Source organism: Cinclus cinclus, chromosome 14, assembly GCF_963662255.1.
Source record: "Cinclus cinclus chromosome 14, bCinCin1.1, whole genome shotgun sequence".
In the NCBI taxonomy this organism is placed as follows: Eukaryota; Metazoa; Chordata; class Aves; order Passeriformes; family Cinclidae; genus Cinclus; species Cinclus cinclus.
Window position 1 is genome coordinate 5,194,353 of NC_085059.1, and position 15,278 is coordinate 5,209,630.

The following is a 15,278-nucleotide window of genomic DNA, read 5'->3' on the forward strand; positions in this document are numbered from 1 at the left end:
CACACAACCATTACTGTGGGCCTCGTATAACAACTGAGATAAACTGAACTGCTACATCATCTTCACATGTGTCAGTTATTTCTAATCAACCAGAGCAAGTGTCTTTAGTCGCTAGATCTTTACAAGACACCATGAGAGAAAAGTAGCACACACAACTTCTCTTTACTGAGAACAAGGATCACACCATGCATGCATGCAAAGATGTATCTCTGCTCATCATGATGCTTCAAAGAACTTTAAAATGTCCTGAACTGTGTAAGCAACATGCACATCTGATGAAAACCCAGTCATCAGAGTAGCATCTCAAAGACACCATCATCCTACTTCAGCAAATTGTGCTGCTGAAAATTGGAAGATATGTTATTCTCACACCTTGGCATTCAGGGTATGCTGACACTCAATAAGTGCCATTCACGGGAAATATCATAGTACAAGAAAACAGACTGATGAAGCTACTCCTTGACCAGGCAGATAATGAGCAGTATGATATTAAAAGTAAGACATCTTTAGACTCATTTCACTTTCAGAACATAACAATAAAGCATGCAGAAAACAAGAGGTCAGATCCAGCTCTTCTAGATTATGGCACTTGGAGCAGAGACAAATTTCAGTCTTCAGCAAGGAATAAATTCAAAAACTTCCAAAAACTCACATTATGGCAATTTCCATAATTGCACAATTAAGCCGTTAGTTAGAAACATCTCATCAACCTGCAAACACACAGAAAGGAACATCCAGGGCTCCCAGTACAGCTGGAATAAACTCTTCTAGTCAAGCCTCTTTGAGAAAATGGAAGTCACCTTCTGGCTTAGACCACTCCCTTCAACACACATCATCACACCATGGATTTCACAGAGCTGTCTTTAGATCTCTGTAGTGAGGGTGAAGGATACATCTCTTTGGCCATTAGAGAGCTGTGAAGAAATTTCAAACTTCTGCAAAGCAAAAAGGACCAGTACTCTAGGAGAGACTGAGATGGTGGAAATCTGTACAAGGGCATTCTCCTCACCCTGTCACCTGTAACCTGAATCTCTTTGCTTCTCTACTATCACAGCTCTTGCCACAAGAATAATTTTCAGGCCAACCAATTTCCAGATCCTAAAAAATGCTAAATGCAAAAGAAATAGGAACTGCAAAACATCTCTGCTAATTCCTCCACTGGCCCTTCATACGCAGCAACATACATTCCTCCGCAAGGCGCACAAAAACCAAAACATAGATGAATGCAAGGACAGTTCTTGGTCACTGGCTTACCATGAGAAAAACAAAAGGCTGAGAGGACTAATGGCTTAAAGGACGTAGCATCTCATTCAAAAATATTTCACTCCAGTCGAACACAAGTACTGTCGGGAAGACATCTGATTCTGCTAATAATGCAAAATTGCCTTAACTAACAATGCCATACGTCGATATGGGACAGCAAAGACAGAGAGGAAAACTATAATATAGGAGTAAAGGGACAAAATAAGAAAGGATCAGGCGGCAGATAAAAATCAAAGACGAGAATAAACGATGCACCGCGGAAAAGCATCACTTCTATCTCCGGAAACAACTAAATATACGCGCAATACCCCGTAGCAAGGCGAACCAAAGCGTCGCTGAACGAAATTTTGACATCCGGCATGACTAACTCACCGAGGGAGCGGCGGGATCGACGGGAAGGGCGGCGGCAGGGTCCTCGTCCCCGAGCAGCGGCGCGGGCTCGTCGGGCAGCGGGCGGGCCGGGAGGGTGTCGCAGCAGGCGGCGGCGGCCGAGAAGCGCAGCCGGCTCTCGCGCGAGTCGGCCGTGAGCGACACCTCGTGCGAGTAGGACTGCAGGAAGGCGCGCACGCCGTCGATGCCCACGAAGTGCGAGACGGGCACGCCGCGCAAGGAGGCGCCGCTGTCGGGCGGCAGCAGCTGCTGGCGGCGCCAGCGGCGCAGGCGCAGCGCCAGCAGCAGCAGCAGGAAGGCGAGGAAGAGGCAGGACACGGCGGCCACGGCCAGCACGAGCCAGCGCGTCAGGCTGCCGGCCGGCTCGCCCGGCGCCGCCGCCTCGTCGGCCGCGCCGCCCAGCTCGGCCAGCAGCTCGGCCACGCTCTCGGCCAGCACCACGCTCAGCGTGGCCGTGGCCGACAGCGCCGGCCGCCCGTGGTCCTTCACCAGCACCACCAGGCTGTGGCGCGCCGCGTCGCGGGCCAGCGGCGAGCGCGCCGTGCGCACCTCGCCGCTGTGCGGCCCCACGCGGAACAGCCCCGGCTCCGTGGCCTTGGCCAGCTCGTACGACAGCCACGCGTTCTGACCCGCGTCCGCGTCCACCGCCACCACCTTGGCCACCAGCGCGCCGGCCGGCGACGAGCGCGGCGCCAGCTCCACGACCGACCGCGCCGCGCCCGAGCCCCGCCACGCCGCCGCGGCCGGCGGCGGGTACAGCACCTGCGGCGCGTTGTCGTTCTCGTCCGCGATCAGCAGCAGCACCGACACGTTGCCGCTCAGCGCCGGCGCGCCGCCGTCCTCCGCGCGCACCCACAGCCGCAGCTCGCGCACCTGCTCGTAGTCCAAGGAGCGCAGCGCGTACAGCGCGCCCGTCTCCGCCTGCACCGACACGTACGACGACAGCGGCGCGCCCCGCACCCGCCCCTCCGACAGCCGGTAGCGCACGCGCGCGTTCTGCCCCCAGTCCGCGTCCGTCGCGCGCACCGTCAGCACCAGCGCGCCCGCCGCGTTGTTCTCCGCCAGCCGCGCGCTGTAGCGCTCCTCCGCGAACACCGGCGCGTTGTCGTTCACGTCCAGCACCCGCAGCGCCAGCACCGCGCTGCTCTGCAGCGACGGCGACCCGCCGTCGGCCGCCCGCACCGTCACGTTGTACTCCGACACCTGCTCCCGGTCCAGCTCGCCCGCTGTCACCACGCGATAGTAATCGTCAAAAGATTTCTCCAGCCGGAATGGGACGTCCTTTTCAAGAGAGCAGCGCACGTTGCCGTTGGCCCCCGAGTCCCGGTCCTGGACGTGCAGGAGGGCCACAACAGTTCCCGGCTGGGCATCTTCCGAGATCTCGTCCAGCTTTGATGATACTGTCAGTTCGGGCGCATTGTCGTTCACATCTGTTATAGAGATCGTGACTATTGCTGTGTCGAAAAGAGCTCCGCTGTCATGTGCCTCCAGCTCCAATTCGTAGGAATTGCCTTCCTCGAAATCCAGGCTCCGCAACAGCGTGATCGCTCCCGTTTCAGTATCCAGATGGAAAATATCCGGTGCCATGTTGGTCGCTTTCTTCATAGCGTATTTCACGAGACCATTCAAGCCGTCGTCAGCGTCCGTGGCCGTGATGGTGACGAGGACAGAGCCCACGGGCACGTCCTCGGGCACACGCACCGTGTACTCCGCCTGGCTGAACACCGGCGCGTTGTCGTTCGCATCCACCACTGTAACACGGATCCGAGCCGTGCCCGTCCGTGCCGGATCGCCGCCGTCACTCGCCCTCAGCACCAGCTCGTGAAACGCCGCCTCCTCCCGGTCCAGCGCCTTCGCCAGCACCAGCTCGGGACGCTGATCGCCGCCGGGGCCCGCCTGCACGGCCAGCGAGAAGTGCTCGTCACCGCTCAGCTCGTAGCTCTGCAGGGAATTCAGTCCCGTATCGTTGTCATGAGCCCTAGGAAGTGGAAATCTCGCCCCTGCGGCTGTCGTCTCACTCATTCTCAGCTCCGTTTCTACCTCTCTGAATTTAGGAGAGTTGTCATTTATGTCCGTGATTTCTATTTCGATTCTGTAAACCTGCATTTCCCCCTCCACTATCAGCTCACAACGCAGCACGCATTTCTCCACCAATCGGCAAAGCTGCTCTCTGTCGATCCTCACCGCAGTCACTAAATGTCCCGTCTTCCCATGCAGAGAGAAGTATTGTATCCTACCTCTTTCTGTAATGTGGACGCCGCGGTCTTGGAGCGCGGGCAGCTGCAGCCCCAGGTCCTTGGCCACGTCGCCCACGAACGAGCCCTTGGGCATCTCCTCGGGCACCGAGTAGCGCAGCTGCCCCCACGCCGCCTCCCCCGCCGCCAGCAGGATCACCCAGAGCAGAGCTCGCTGCCGCCGGCCCCAGCGCCTCCTCGCCGAGAACATCTCCGCCGCGGCACCGCCGGTATCGCAACTGTTCAAGCAGCTCTCCGCCACTGACTAGCGATCCGGGCTCCTGTACAGAGGTGCTTCTGTAGTCCCCTCCGCCTCGCTTAATCCGGTTTCGCAGAGAGAGTATGGTCGCAGACCGTCCGCCGCTAATCCTGTCAGGTAGCCAGCAACCGGTCGAGCGGGTCCGCAGCGGGCGGGGCTGCAGCGCTCCGAGCTTCCTCTCGCTCCTCTCGGTCAACAGCGGCGCCCGCAGCCTCCTCCCGGCACTGCAGCACCGAGCGCTGCCCGCCCTCCCTTGCCCACGAGCAGCTTGCTGGGGTGGCTTAGTAGGCAGACACGTTTCAGTTTTCTCCTGCTGACCCCTGCTTGATCATCCAGCTGATGACGTGCAGACAGAAGCAACACGCCTCCTATGGTTATGTTATTTTCACCATTGGGGAAATTGTTTTTATCGTGGTAATACCACATAGATAAAAATCTCACGTAATGTTAAGTTAGGAAAGCAAGGACTTCTAATGAAAAAGTCTGGAAGCACAAATCCCCCCCACAAAGCTTTTATACTACTCGTGTTTGAAGCACTCTCTGCATTACCTTTTTACGGATCGAAACAGTGTCAGAGTCTAGAGAAACAACTCGTGAACAGTCGCAATCCCCTAATACCACACTGCACGTCCTTACTTTGCATCCGCACATACAACTACCATACAAAAGTTTGCACTGCTCCCCTTTCTATGGGTACGAGGTCGGAATTTTTCATTACAAGCTTATGTAGCACTGAACCCACGGTGACCCGACACAGAGCCTTACTCTGACCACTCAGTCATAGAGAGGTTTTGAAATTCTGATTTCACCCGACTCAGTAGAGCAAGCTTTTCTACAGCAGCCATCACTCAAAAGACGAGAACAAACTCACAGAGGTGGAGCTTCCTATTCCATTGAGCCACATGCAACTTTCTCTCAGAAGTCATACAGCATAAAAACATTTACCAGCGGGTTTTCTCCACCTACTAAAAGTCAATAAACGTAGCTACGACGAAAAAAAAAAACCAAAAACTGCCAGGAATGAAGGTTCTCAAATACAAACTCCTCATGGACGTCTCATTTTACATAATAAGGATCCGCCTCCTACTATCACAAAGCAATTCAGACATAATTTTTTCCCAGGGAAAAGCATTAAACTGAGCCAGAATATGAGATTAATAAAAAGAATTTCAAACCTCTACATACCATTCATGGAGCAGAAATAGAAAGGAAAGAACGTCGCTTTAACCATACAAGTCTAAAAGCTAATGTGGCTGTAATTGCCATTTGTGAAGACTAGAAGACAGCAAAAGTAGCTAGACATGGCACGATTTAATGCATTTTGGGAAAGCGCAAAAGGGCACGAAAAGATCCAGAAAATAAAAAGCAACCCTCATGAGAATACTGCCTATACCACGCCGTAGGGGAATGGTTCAGAGAGGAAAAACGTCAAGGACTTACAAACCTGCGGTGCGTGGGGATCAGTGGGCACCTCGCCCTCGGCGACGCTGCTGCTCGAGATCTGCTTCTCGCAGGACTCGCCGCCCAGAAGCTCCTCCGCTGACAGCACGGGCACCGGCGGCGGCGGCGGCGGGGGCCAAGAGGCCTCGGGCACGGCGCGGGCCGGCGCCGCCACGCACAGGTTGTAGGAGTAGGGCAAGGTGCCCTCGCAGAAGTCGGCCGGGAAGGCGGCGCCGGCCACCGAGAAGCGCTGCGCGCCCAGGCAGCGCAGCACGGCGGGCGGCCCGGCCCGGCGCAGCCGCGCCAGCACGGCCAGAGCCACGCTCAGCACCAAGAGCGCCGACAGCAGCGCCAGCGCCAGCACCAGGTAGAACTGCAGCTCGGCCGCCGCCGCCTCCTCGGCGCCCGCCGGCCGCTCGCTCAGCTCCGGCAGCGCCTCCTGCAAGCTCTCGGCCAGCACCACGTGCAGCGTGGCCGTGGCCGACAGCGGCGGCCGCCCGTGGTCCTTCACCACGGCCACCACACGCTGCTTGGCCGCGTCCCGCTCGGACACGGCCCGCGCCGTGCGCACCTCGCCGCTGTGCGGCCCCACGCGGAACAGCGCCGGCTCCGACGCCTGCACCAGCTCGTACGACAGCCACGCGTTGCGCCCCGCGTCCGCGTCCACCGCCACCACCTTGGCCACCAGGTAGCCGGCCTCGGCCGAGCGCGGCACCACCTCGAACGCCGTCGGGGCGGCCGCCGCGGCCCCTCCCGCTGTCGCCGCCGGCCACAGCACCCGCGGCGCGTTGTCGTTGCGGTCCAGCACGAACACGCGCACCGTGGCCGTGGAGCTGCGCGCCGGCGCGCCGCCGTCCTGCGCCCGCACCGCCACCGCGAACTCGCGGCACTGCTCGTAGTCCAAGGAGCGCTGCGCGTACAGCGCGCCGCTCCGCGCCTCCACCGACACGAGCGGCGCCGCGCCCGCCGCGCCCGCGCTGCCGCCCGCCAGCCAGTAGCTCACGCGCCCGTTGGCGCCCGCGTCCGCGTCCCGCGCCTGCACGCGCAGCACCAGCGCGCCCGCCGCGTTGTTCTCCGCCACGTACGCGCTGTACGCCGCCTCCTCGAACACCGGCGCGTTGTCGTTCACGTCCGACACCTCCAGCGCCAGCTCCCTGCTGCTCCGCAGCGCCGGCCTGCCCCGGTCGCGGGCCACCACCGTCACGCGGTGCTCGGACGCCTGCTCGCGGTCCAGCGCGCTCGCCGTCACCACCTTGTACGAGCCGCCCGCCGACGCCACGATCGACAGCGGCGCCTCGCCCGACAGCTCGCACCACACCTGACCGTTCTCCCCCGAGTCTGGGTCGTTCACGTTCAGCAGAGCCACCACGGTGCCCACCGGCGCGTCCTCGGGCACGGGGCTCGAGAGGGACAGAATTGTGATCACCGGCGTATTATCGTTCACGTCCAGCACCTCCACTTCCACCTTGCAGTGTGCCACCAAACCACCGCCATCAGTCGCCTCCACAGCCAGGCTGAACGCCCGCGCCTCTTCGAAGTCCAGTGCCTCCTGCAGCGTTATCGTCCCTCTCTGCGCATCCACCGTGAACTTCTGAAGCACCTTGGCCGCCATTTCACCGAAGCCGTAGGTGATGTGGGCGTTGGTGCCCTCGTCAGCATCGGAGGCAGACACGTTCAGCACCGTCGATCCCGGAGGCGTGTCCTCCCGCAGGGTGACGCGGTACCGCTCCTGCGCGAACACGGGTGGGTTGTCATTGGCGTCGGTGACGTTGATCCAGAGCTGGGCCGTGCCGGTCCGGGGCGGGTCTCCGCCGTCCTTCGCAATCAGCATTAGCCGCAGGCCTGGCTCGGTCTCCCGGTCCAATGCGTGACGCAGCACCAGCTCCGCGGATTTGCTGCCGTCTGGGCTCTCTTTCACCTCCACCGTGAAGTACCCATTGGCCTCCAGCTCGTAGCCCTGTAGCGAGTTACTGCCCGCGTCAGGATCCTCTGCCATGCCCAAGTGAAACCGGGCGCCGGGAGAAGTCAACTCGTTGATTTCCAGCTGGAATTTGTTTCTGAGAAAGCGCGGCGCGTTGTCATTCACGTCTTGGATGTCCACCTCGACGTGGAAAATATTCAGCGGGTTCTGCACTAAAGCCTCGAAGCTGACGGAGCAGGTCGCAGCTGCGCCGCACATCTCCTCCCGATCCAGCCTCTCATTCACGTACATGTTCCCGTTCTCCTCATTCACCGTGAAGTATTTCAGCTGCTTCTTGCCGCCAGACGCCACCTGCAGCTTGCGCGCCGGCAGCTCGTCCGCGCTGAGCCCCAGGTCCCGCGCCAGCGGCCCCACGAGCGAGCCTCTGCCCAGCTCCTCGGGGATGGCGTAGCGGACCCGCTCGGCCGCCGCCCGCCACCACAGGCACAGCAGCACCGCGGCCGGCAGCGCTCGCCCGCCGCCCGTGCCGAGCCTCCGCCCGAGCCTCACCGCCATTCTCCGCCGCCACAGCTCGCCGCGCCGCTGCCTCCCGCCGCTGCCCCGCCGCTCCCTTCCGGCCGCTCTCGCCGCACACCGCACGGATCGCCGAAAGGCAGCGCGGCGAGGCCGCTCGGGCCGCACTCGGACGCCGCTGCTGCCCGCCTCTCTCCGCCTCTCTCCGCCGCTTTCCGCCGCCTCTTGCCGCTGCCGCCGGTGCCGCTGCCGCTGTGGCCGGCGCCGGGCGAGCGAGCAGCCTGCGGGGGCAGGACGCTGCGGCGGCGGCGGCGGCGGCTCCAGCGCCGCTCGGCGGCGGCCAACAGCGACACCCGGAGGCGCCGCCGCGCCGCTGCAGCCGCCGGATGGCCGCGCTCAAGGGGGCCCGGCTTTGGGCGGGGCTCAGCGCCTGAGCCGGCTCTGGCCTCTCTCCCAACTCCTAAAAACCAAGCGAAGAAGCGCTTTATTCGTGTTCATTTCCTTGCCGCTATTTGACCGCACAAACAACTCAAGCTAAAGCAAAGATTTATCTCTGTATGCTAAGAGACAAGAATCAGATTTGCATTTTTGTTTGTATTCAAGTAATTCCCTTGTTGCTCCTCCCCGTACGTGAAGGGCTGAAAATGGGAACTCCCAAAGCCACAATGAGATCTCATAGGACCAAAAAGCTGCCTACGTGTTAATGGACGTTGATCAATCACTGTGTCCACCTCTGTGCGATAAAGAGTGCCTTAGGAGGTGGTTTTGCAGGTTCAGACTACAGACATTTGGTTCAGTGAGCACACACAGGCCTAGGAAACCCTTTCCCATTTACAGCCCTAAATGGCACAGGTGTCTGTGCCGACTGCACCTGTTCTTGGACAAATGGAACAGACCTGACCTTCCACATTAGACCAAATAAAACAAGGTAGCTCATGACCACTAGTAGTGTCGGAATTAGAAACCAACAGAGATGTACGGGTCAGGTGCAATGACATTTCTTAGGTTCATGTGATCGAGCAGGAGCTGCTCAAATTGCATTGTACTTCGTCTCAAGTAAAACGTTAGAGTCCTCCAACCAATCATATAGATTTGGCAGATTCAGCTCTGACCTTCTCATCATTTGGAGAATCATATCCTGGACAATAGTGCACTATGATCTCACCAATAGTTGAAGTACATTTGCCTGCAGAGCAAGATTCTGAAAAGAAGCAGCAGAATTCTCACACCTCCTGGCTCTCACAACTGCTGTAGCATGAGCAAGAGGCACTAACACACAACACATTGATAAACAAACACTTGCATTTTATGACCCGTATTAATCTTACTTGATTGGCAAAACGTGTCAGGAGAGGATAATGCAGTATGGATGTCTTTAGAAAATCATTCCAGGAAAATGGATGGGATCAGATTTGTAGGCCTCTTTTAGCAGCTAGGACAGATGAAATATTTACTCGCTTTTTAAAGTCGTTTCAAACGACACCACAGTGACCTCTTCCACCCACGCTGTCTCTGGACAGACAGAACACTTCTCCCTGTAGTACTATCACAAAACAGGATAACTTTGCAGAGAGACACCATTGGAAGAAGAGTTGCACACAAGGCTTCTCAAAACCAGGCAAGCATGCAGAGATTATCCTGCACATCCCAGTTCTTTGAACAAATGTAAAATGTAGTAAAGAGCAGAACTGATCAGCAGATCAATCAAAGAGCCAGTCTTCAAAGCATCACCTCAAAGGCAACATCACATTTCTTCAGCACGTGAGCTTCTTAAAAGGTACATGACTCTGCCACTTCTCATGAAAAAACTGCTGCACCTGCACCATGCCCCTTTGAATGGAAAGCATGTGACAGCAGAAAATAAAACACTTTTATTTAGAGAAGGCCGGCAACAAACGCTGCTCATGCCACATCTCCACCAGTACTCCTCACACACAGCACCCCCAAGATTCTCCACACACACTTCACAGCTCCCATGGCTATCATGCATCTTCCAACTCAGCAGATGGACTCTACTGGAAGAGAAGGTGCACAGACAACCTCTCCTTACCCTGCTTCATATTTCACTTCGTGCCATGGGTACGTGACAAGCAAGAGCATTTCTTCAATTCCTATCTCTGCAAGTGTTCCCTAAGAGAACAAGTGAGGGAAGAAGTTTTCACCTGCACACCTTCCTCTGCCACATGATCAGGCAGACTAGGCACGGATTTCAGATATTTAGTGGGTAATAAGTACCCAGTTAGCTCCTCCTAAATACCTCCAGGTACAGCATTTGCCATGGGGCCATCACTCAGTTATCTGTTTAAAAAAGCAGAATAACCTACAAAAACACAACCAAGGAAAAAATTAACACTGTGGGATATTGCAAATGTGCACCAAACAATGAAAGAAGCAAATAAATAACAGCCCCTGTGCCACTTAACCGGCCTTCACAGCCAGCCCTCAGAACACTCCTCCCTAACCTGTCACAATTTCCATTGGGTTTTTAACCCCATAACTGGCAAGTACACGGAAGCAAAAGGCCAGTGTCCCGCACAAAATACCTCTAACCTGCACCAGGATGGGGCCATGGGCGTTTACCTGAAAGGAGAGGTACATTTCTCTACAAGGCTCAAAGCCCTGGCATTTCAGAGCATGTGAACTGCAGCAAGTACACAGAAGTGCATCTGATTAGTGAAAGATCTCCAGGACACTTACACAGGAGCTCACACCAAGGACCACAGCCACTGTGTAATCTGCTTGGACACAGAAGTATAACAGTGTCCCTCAAATCACAAATACATAAACATGAACTTTTCCATCATCTTTGCATCTTTTACACATCCCAAATTGTACCAGAGCAAAACTTTTACCTACCCTGTTTCAGGACTGACAGGGTTTTTCACCCTGCCCAAACATCACAAACACAGAATGCTATCTTTGCAGAAAGTCACCATTGAAGGAAATGTCTTGCACACACGGGTCCTCCTTACAGAGAAGAAAAATTATAACATGGAGGCATGTAAAGAGATTTCTCTTCTTAGTAGAAATAAAGAGTGTTCTCAAGTGCACAACCGATATATAGCTCAGATACAGGCCCAGTTGTCCAAGTATCTGCCCAAAGACACCAACATCCTATCACAGCACAGAGCCAAGTGGGAGGAGATGACTCTCAGACCTGAATGTAAAATGTATATCTGTGCTCAGTAACAGTCATCCACAGGAAGGACCCTGACCCTGAATCGGGAATCCCACCTGGAGAATAACATCCAGGTTATATCTTTCCTCTTCCTGACAAGCAGATTGATATTATCAATGCTGCCCGGACCATTCCTCTACATGCGGCTCAAAGATGACAGAATAGACGATTGCTATTCTTGCTAATGTGCATTATCAGGGGGGAACATAAAGGCCGAGAGCAGAATGAAAGGAGAAAGGGGAAGTTACAACACCCAGAGAAGCCCCAACAAAATAAACGCATGTACTTAAGCAAAGAAACGGATCCTATTAATAACCTAAAGGTAATGTCCTCAAAACTTAACCCTTCCATTCACAAGAAGCTAGCAAGACAACCAGTGTTCCATGTCTTGAAGCACAGTTACACTCTGGCACTGGATGAAAAAAAAAAAGAAAGCCCTGCTCTGAAAATCTCCATCCAAGGGCAGTCTCCCTTCTCCTGCTGCTCCCAACAACTTTCAGGCCCTGCATCCACCACGCCTCCAAGCTGCTTCAGAAAGAAGCAAATGCCAACAGAACACCCTTAAACGAAAGTTCACCTTCATTTTCGGCAGACCAACCTATGCAAGCGAAGGACCACGGTGGGAATACTTGGTGCCTGGCGCAATCCTTTGCTGCGGACAAAGATCAAAGCATGGATAACGCAAAGACTTTTCCTGCTGACCCCCACTATGCACCATGCACAACGATAAAGGCTGAGAGCAACGTGCACACAAGTTCCACGCAAAGCCATCAGCATTTTGTTCGACACATTCAACCTATTCAAGCACAGGTGCTGTTGGGAAGACACGTGAGCCTGCTAAAAGGGTGAATTTCTTAATAATGCGATACATCCGTTCAGAAGATCTTGTACTAACAGGAACACAGAGAGCACATAGCACATGGGACATAAAGGAAGAATACCTGGAACCTGAACAATAACCAAACTTCCGACCTAACCAAGAGACAGCCAAGAGCAGCCTTCTCCCTCCTTCCTTCTTCACAAACTGGAAATCTGAGGACCGACGCCGTGTTCACAAAACAACAACGGACACGAGTCTTCAGAAAGTCACCGAATGAAACGTCACCTTGTTTTTAAACCAAATCTCATAGACAAGCCAGAGGGCACGGCGCGGGAAGAGCAGGGCATCATCAAGAGAAAGCGCTAGGAGGAAACCTGTGCAGAGAAACTCACCGAGGGAGCGGCGGGATCGACGGGAAGGGCGGCGGCAGGGTCCTCGTCCCCGAGCAGCGGCGCGGGCTCGTCGGGCAGCGGGCGGGCCGGGAGGGTGTCGCAGCAGGCGGCGGCGGCCGAGAAGCGCAGCCGGCTCTCGCGCGAGTCGGCCGTGAGCGACACCTCGTGCGAGTAGGACTGCAGGAAGGCGCGCACGCCGTCGATGCCCACGAAGTGCGAGACGGGCACGCCGCGCAAGGAGGCGCCGCTGTCGGGCGGCAGCAGCTGCTGGCGGCGCCAGCGGCGCAGGCGCAGCGCCAGCAGCAGCAGCAGGAAGGCGAGGAAGAGGCAGGACACGGCGGCCACGGCCAGCACGAGCCAGCGCGTCAGGCTGCCGGCCGGCTCGCCCGGCGCCGCCGCCTCGTCGGCCGCGCCGCCCAGCTCGGCCAGCAGCTCGGCCACGCTCTCGGCCAGCACCACGCTCAGCGTGGCCGTGGCCGACAGCGCCGGCCGCCCGTGGTCCTTCACCAGCACCACCAGGCTGTGGCGCGCCGCGTCGCGGGCCAGCGGCGAGCGCGCCGTGCGCACCTCGCCGCTGTGCGGCCCCACGCGGAACAGCCCCGGCTCCGTGGCCTTGGCCAGCTCGTACGACAGCCACGCGTTCTGACCCGCGTCCGCGTCCACCGCCACCACCTTGGCCACCAGCGCGCCGGCCGGCGACGAGCGCGGCGCCAGCTCCACGACCGACCGCGCCGCGCCCGAGCCCCGCCACGCCGCCGCGGCCGGCGGCGGGTACAGCACCTGCGGCGCGTTGTCGTTCTCGTCCGCGATCAGCAGCAGCACCGACACGTTGCCGCTCAGCGCCGGCGCGCCGCCGTCCTCCGCGCGCACCCACAGCCGCAGCTCGCGCACCTGCTCGTAGTCCAAGGAGCGCAGCGCGTACAGCGCGCCCGTCTCCGCCTGCACCGACACGTACGACGACAGCGGCGCGCCCCGCACCCGCCCCTCCGACAGCCGGTAGCGCACGCGCGCGTTCTGCCCCCAGTCCGCGTCCGTCGCGCGCACCGTCAGCACCAGCGCGCCCGCCGCGTTGTTCTCCGCCAGCCGCGCGCTGTAGCGCTCCTCCGCGAACACCGGCGCGTTGTCGTTCACGTCCAGCACCCGCAGCGCCAGCACCGCGCTGCTCTGCAGCGACGGCGACCCGCCGTCGGCCGCCCGCACCGTCACGTTGTACTCCGACACCTGCTCCCGGTCCAGCTCGCCCGCTGTCACCACGCTGTAGTAGCCGCCGTGGGAGCTCTGCAGCCGGAACGGGACATCCCCTTCAAGCGAGCAGCGCACCTTGCCATTTCTCCCCGAGTCACGGTCCTGCACGTACAGAATGGCTACCACAGTCTCCGATGGGGCGTCTTCCGAAATCTCTCTCATTGCCGACCGCACCGAAATCTCCGGTACATTGTCGTTGACGTCTGTTACAGTGATAACGACTTTTGCTGTGTCTGAAAGTTCCCCGCCGTCTCGAACCTGTACCTCCAGTTCATAGGAGTTAGCTTCCTCGAAGTCTAAATTACGTATCAAAGTGATCGCTCCCGTTTCGGCCTCCAGATGGAATACTTTTGTTGCTTTCACAGAAACAATTTCATATGAATATTTCACTTGCCCGTTCAGACCTTCGTCGGCATCCGTGGCCGTAACGGTGACGAGGACAGAGCCCACGGGCACGTCCTCGGGCACACGCACCGTGTACTCCGCCTGGCTGAACACCGGCGCGTTGTCGTTCGCATCCACCACTGTAACACGGATCCGAGCCGTGCCCGTCCGTGCCGGATCGCCGCCGTCACTCGCCCTCAGCACCAGCTCGTGAAACGCCGCCTCCTCCCGGTCCAGCGCCTTCGCCAGCACCAGCTCGGGACGCTGATCGCCGCCGGGGCCCGCCTGCACGGCCAGCGAGAAGTGCTCGTCACCGCTCAGCTCGTAGCTCTGCAGGGAATTCCTGCCTGAGTCCGGATCATGAGCCCTGGCAAGGGCAAACCGTGACTGCGGAGCTGTCGTCTCGCTCATTCTCAGTTCAATTTCTGCCTCTCGAAAGCTGGGGGGATTGTCGTTGATGTCTGTGATTTCCACTTCTATTGCATAAATCATCATTTCTCCCTCCACTATCAGCTCACAGCGCAGCACACATTGCTGCAAATCCTCGCACAGCTGCTCTCTGTCGATCCTCTCTGCAGTCAGTAAATGTCCCGTCTTCCCATGCAGAGAGAAGTATTGAATCCTATCTCTTTCTACAATGTGGAAGCCGCGATCTCGGAGCGCCGGCAGCTGCAGCCCCAGGTCCTTGGCCACGTCGCCCACGAACGAGCCCTTGGGCATCTCCTCGGGCACCGAGTAGCGCAGCTGCCCCCACGCCGCCTCCCCCGCCGCCAGCAGGATCACCCAGAGCAGAGCTCGCTGCCGCCGGCCCCAGCGCCTCCCCGCCGAGAACATCTCCGCCGCGGCACCGCACCACGCTCTGGCTGCTGCTTGTGCTGTAATTCCTTCTCCCACTCACCGCTCCCAGCAGCTGCCTCTGCCCCCTCCGCCTCGCTGCAGCACCGATCCGCACCGCGGGGACGATCCCAACCCCTGCCAAGTCAGAGAGGGAGCGGGCAAGAGATCCCGTCCGCAGCGGGCGGGGCTGCAGCGCTCCGAGCTTCCTCTCGCTCCTCTCGGTCAACAGCGGCGCCCGCAGCCTCCTCCCGGCACTGCAGCACCGAGCGCTGCGGTCCTGCCTCCCCCAAGGGCCACTCGCGGGGACAGCACAGCGCCACGGGGACATCGGGACCCGTCAAGCGGGGACCTCCTGCCTCTGCTTTTCTCAAGCCCATCTCTTCTTTGAGAAGCTGATCAAGG

At 58.0% G+C, this 15,278-nt stretch overlaps 3 protein-coding genes across 3 annotated transcripts; all 3 read right to left on the reverse strand.

Moving 5' to 3' along the window:
* Positions 1–863: 863 nt before the first annotated feature.
* LOC134049800 (protocadherin gamma-A5-like) lies at positions 864–4,110 on the reverse strand. Its single transcript, XM_062502473.1, has 2 exons — positions 1,636–4,110; positions 864–935 (listed from the first exon to the last, which is right to left on the reverse strand). Exons 1-2 carry the CDS (start codon positions 4,096–4,098, stop codon positions 864–866), a joined length of 2,535 nt encoding a protein of 844 aa, XP_062358457.1. The 5' UTR covers positions 4,099–4,110.
* Positions 4,111–4,259: 149 nt separating this feature from the next.
* On the reverse strand, positions 4,260–10,590 carry LOC134049801 (protocadherin gamma-B5-like). Its single transcript, XM_062502475.1, has 7 exons — positions 10,564–10,590; positions 10,071–10,150; positions 9,186–9,206; positions 9,000–9,065; positions 5,591–8,393; positions 4,696–4,724; positions 4,260–4,398 (listed from the first exon to the last, which is right to left on the reverse strand). Exons 1-7 carry the CDS (start codon positions 10,588–10,590, stop codon positions 4,260–4,262), a joined length of 3,165 nt encoding a protein of 1,054 aa, XP_062358459.1.
* A 1,483-nt stretch (positions 10,591–12,073) lies between these two features.
* Positions 12,074–14,873, reverse strand: LOC134049802 (protocadherin gamma-A12-like). The gene is made up of 2 exons (XM_062502476.1): positions 12,411–14,873; positions 12,074–12,088 (listed from the first exon to the last, which is right to left on the reverse strand). The coding sequence occupies exons 1-2, from the start codon at positions 14,871–14,873 to the stop codon at positions 12,074–12,076; spliced, it is 2,478 nt and encodes an 825-aa protein (XP_062358460.1).
* Between the last annotated feature and the right edge of the window lie 405 nt (positions 14,874–15,278).

Coding starts and splice junctions, on each gene's coding strand:
- LOC134049801 (XM_062502475.1), bottom strand. CDS start 10,590: ATGGCCCCATCCTGGTGCAGGTTAGAG. Junction 9,066..9,185: donor CAAATGTACTTCAACTATTG/GTGAGATCATAG, acceptor CTTGAGACGAAG/TACAATGCAATTTGAGCAGC. Junction 8,394..8,999: donor AATGTCATTGCACCTGACCC/GTACATCTCTGT, acceptor CGGCGGCTGCAG/CGGCGCGGCGGCGCCTCCGG.
- LOC134049800 (XM_062502473.1), bottom strand. CDS start 4,098: ATGTTCTCGGCGAGGAGGCGCTGGGGCCGGCGGCAGCGAGCTCTGCTC. Junction 936..1,635: donor TCGATCCCGCCGCTCCCTCG/GTGAGTTAGTCA, acceptor TTTGCTTTGCAG/AAGTTTGAAATTTCTTCACA.
- LOC134049802 (XM_062502476.1), bottom strand. CDS start 14,873: ATGTTCTCGGCGGGGAGGCGCTGGGGCCGGCGGCAGCGAGCTCTGCTC.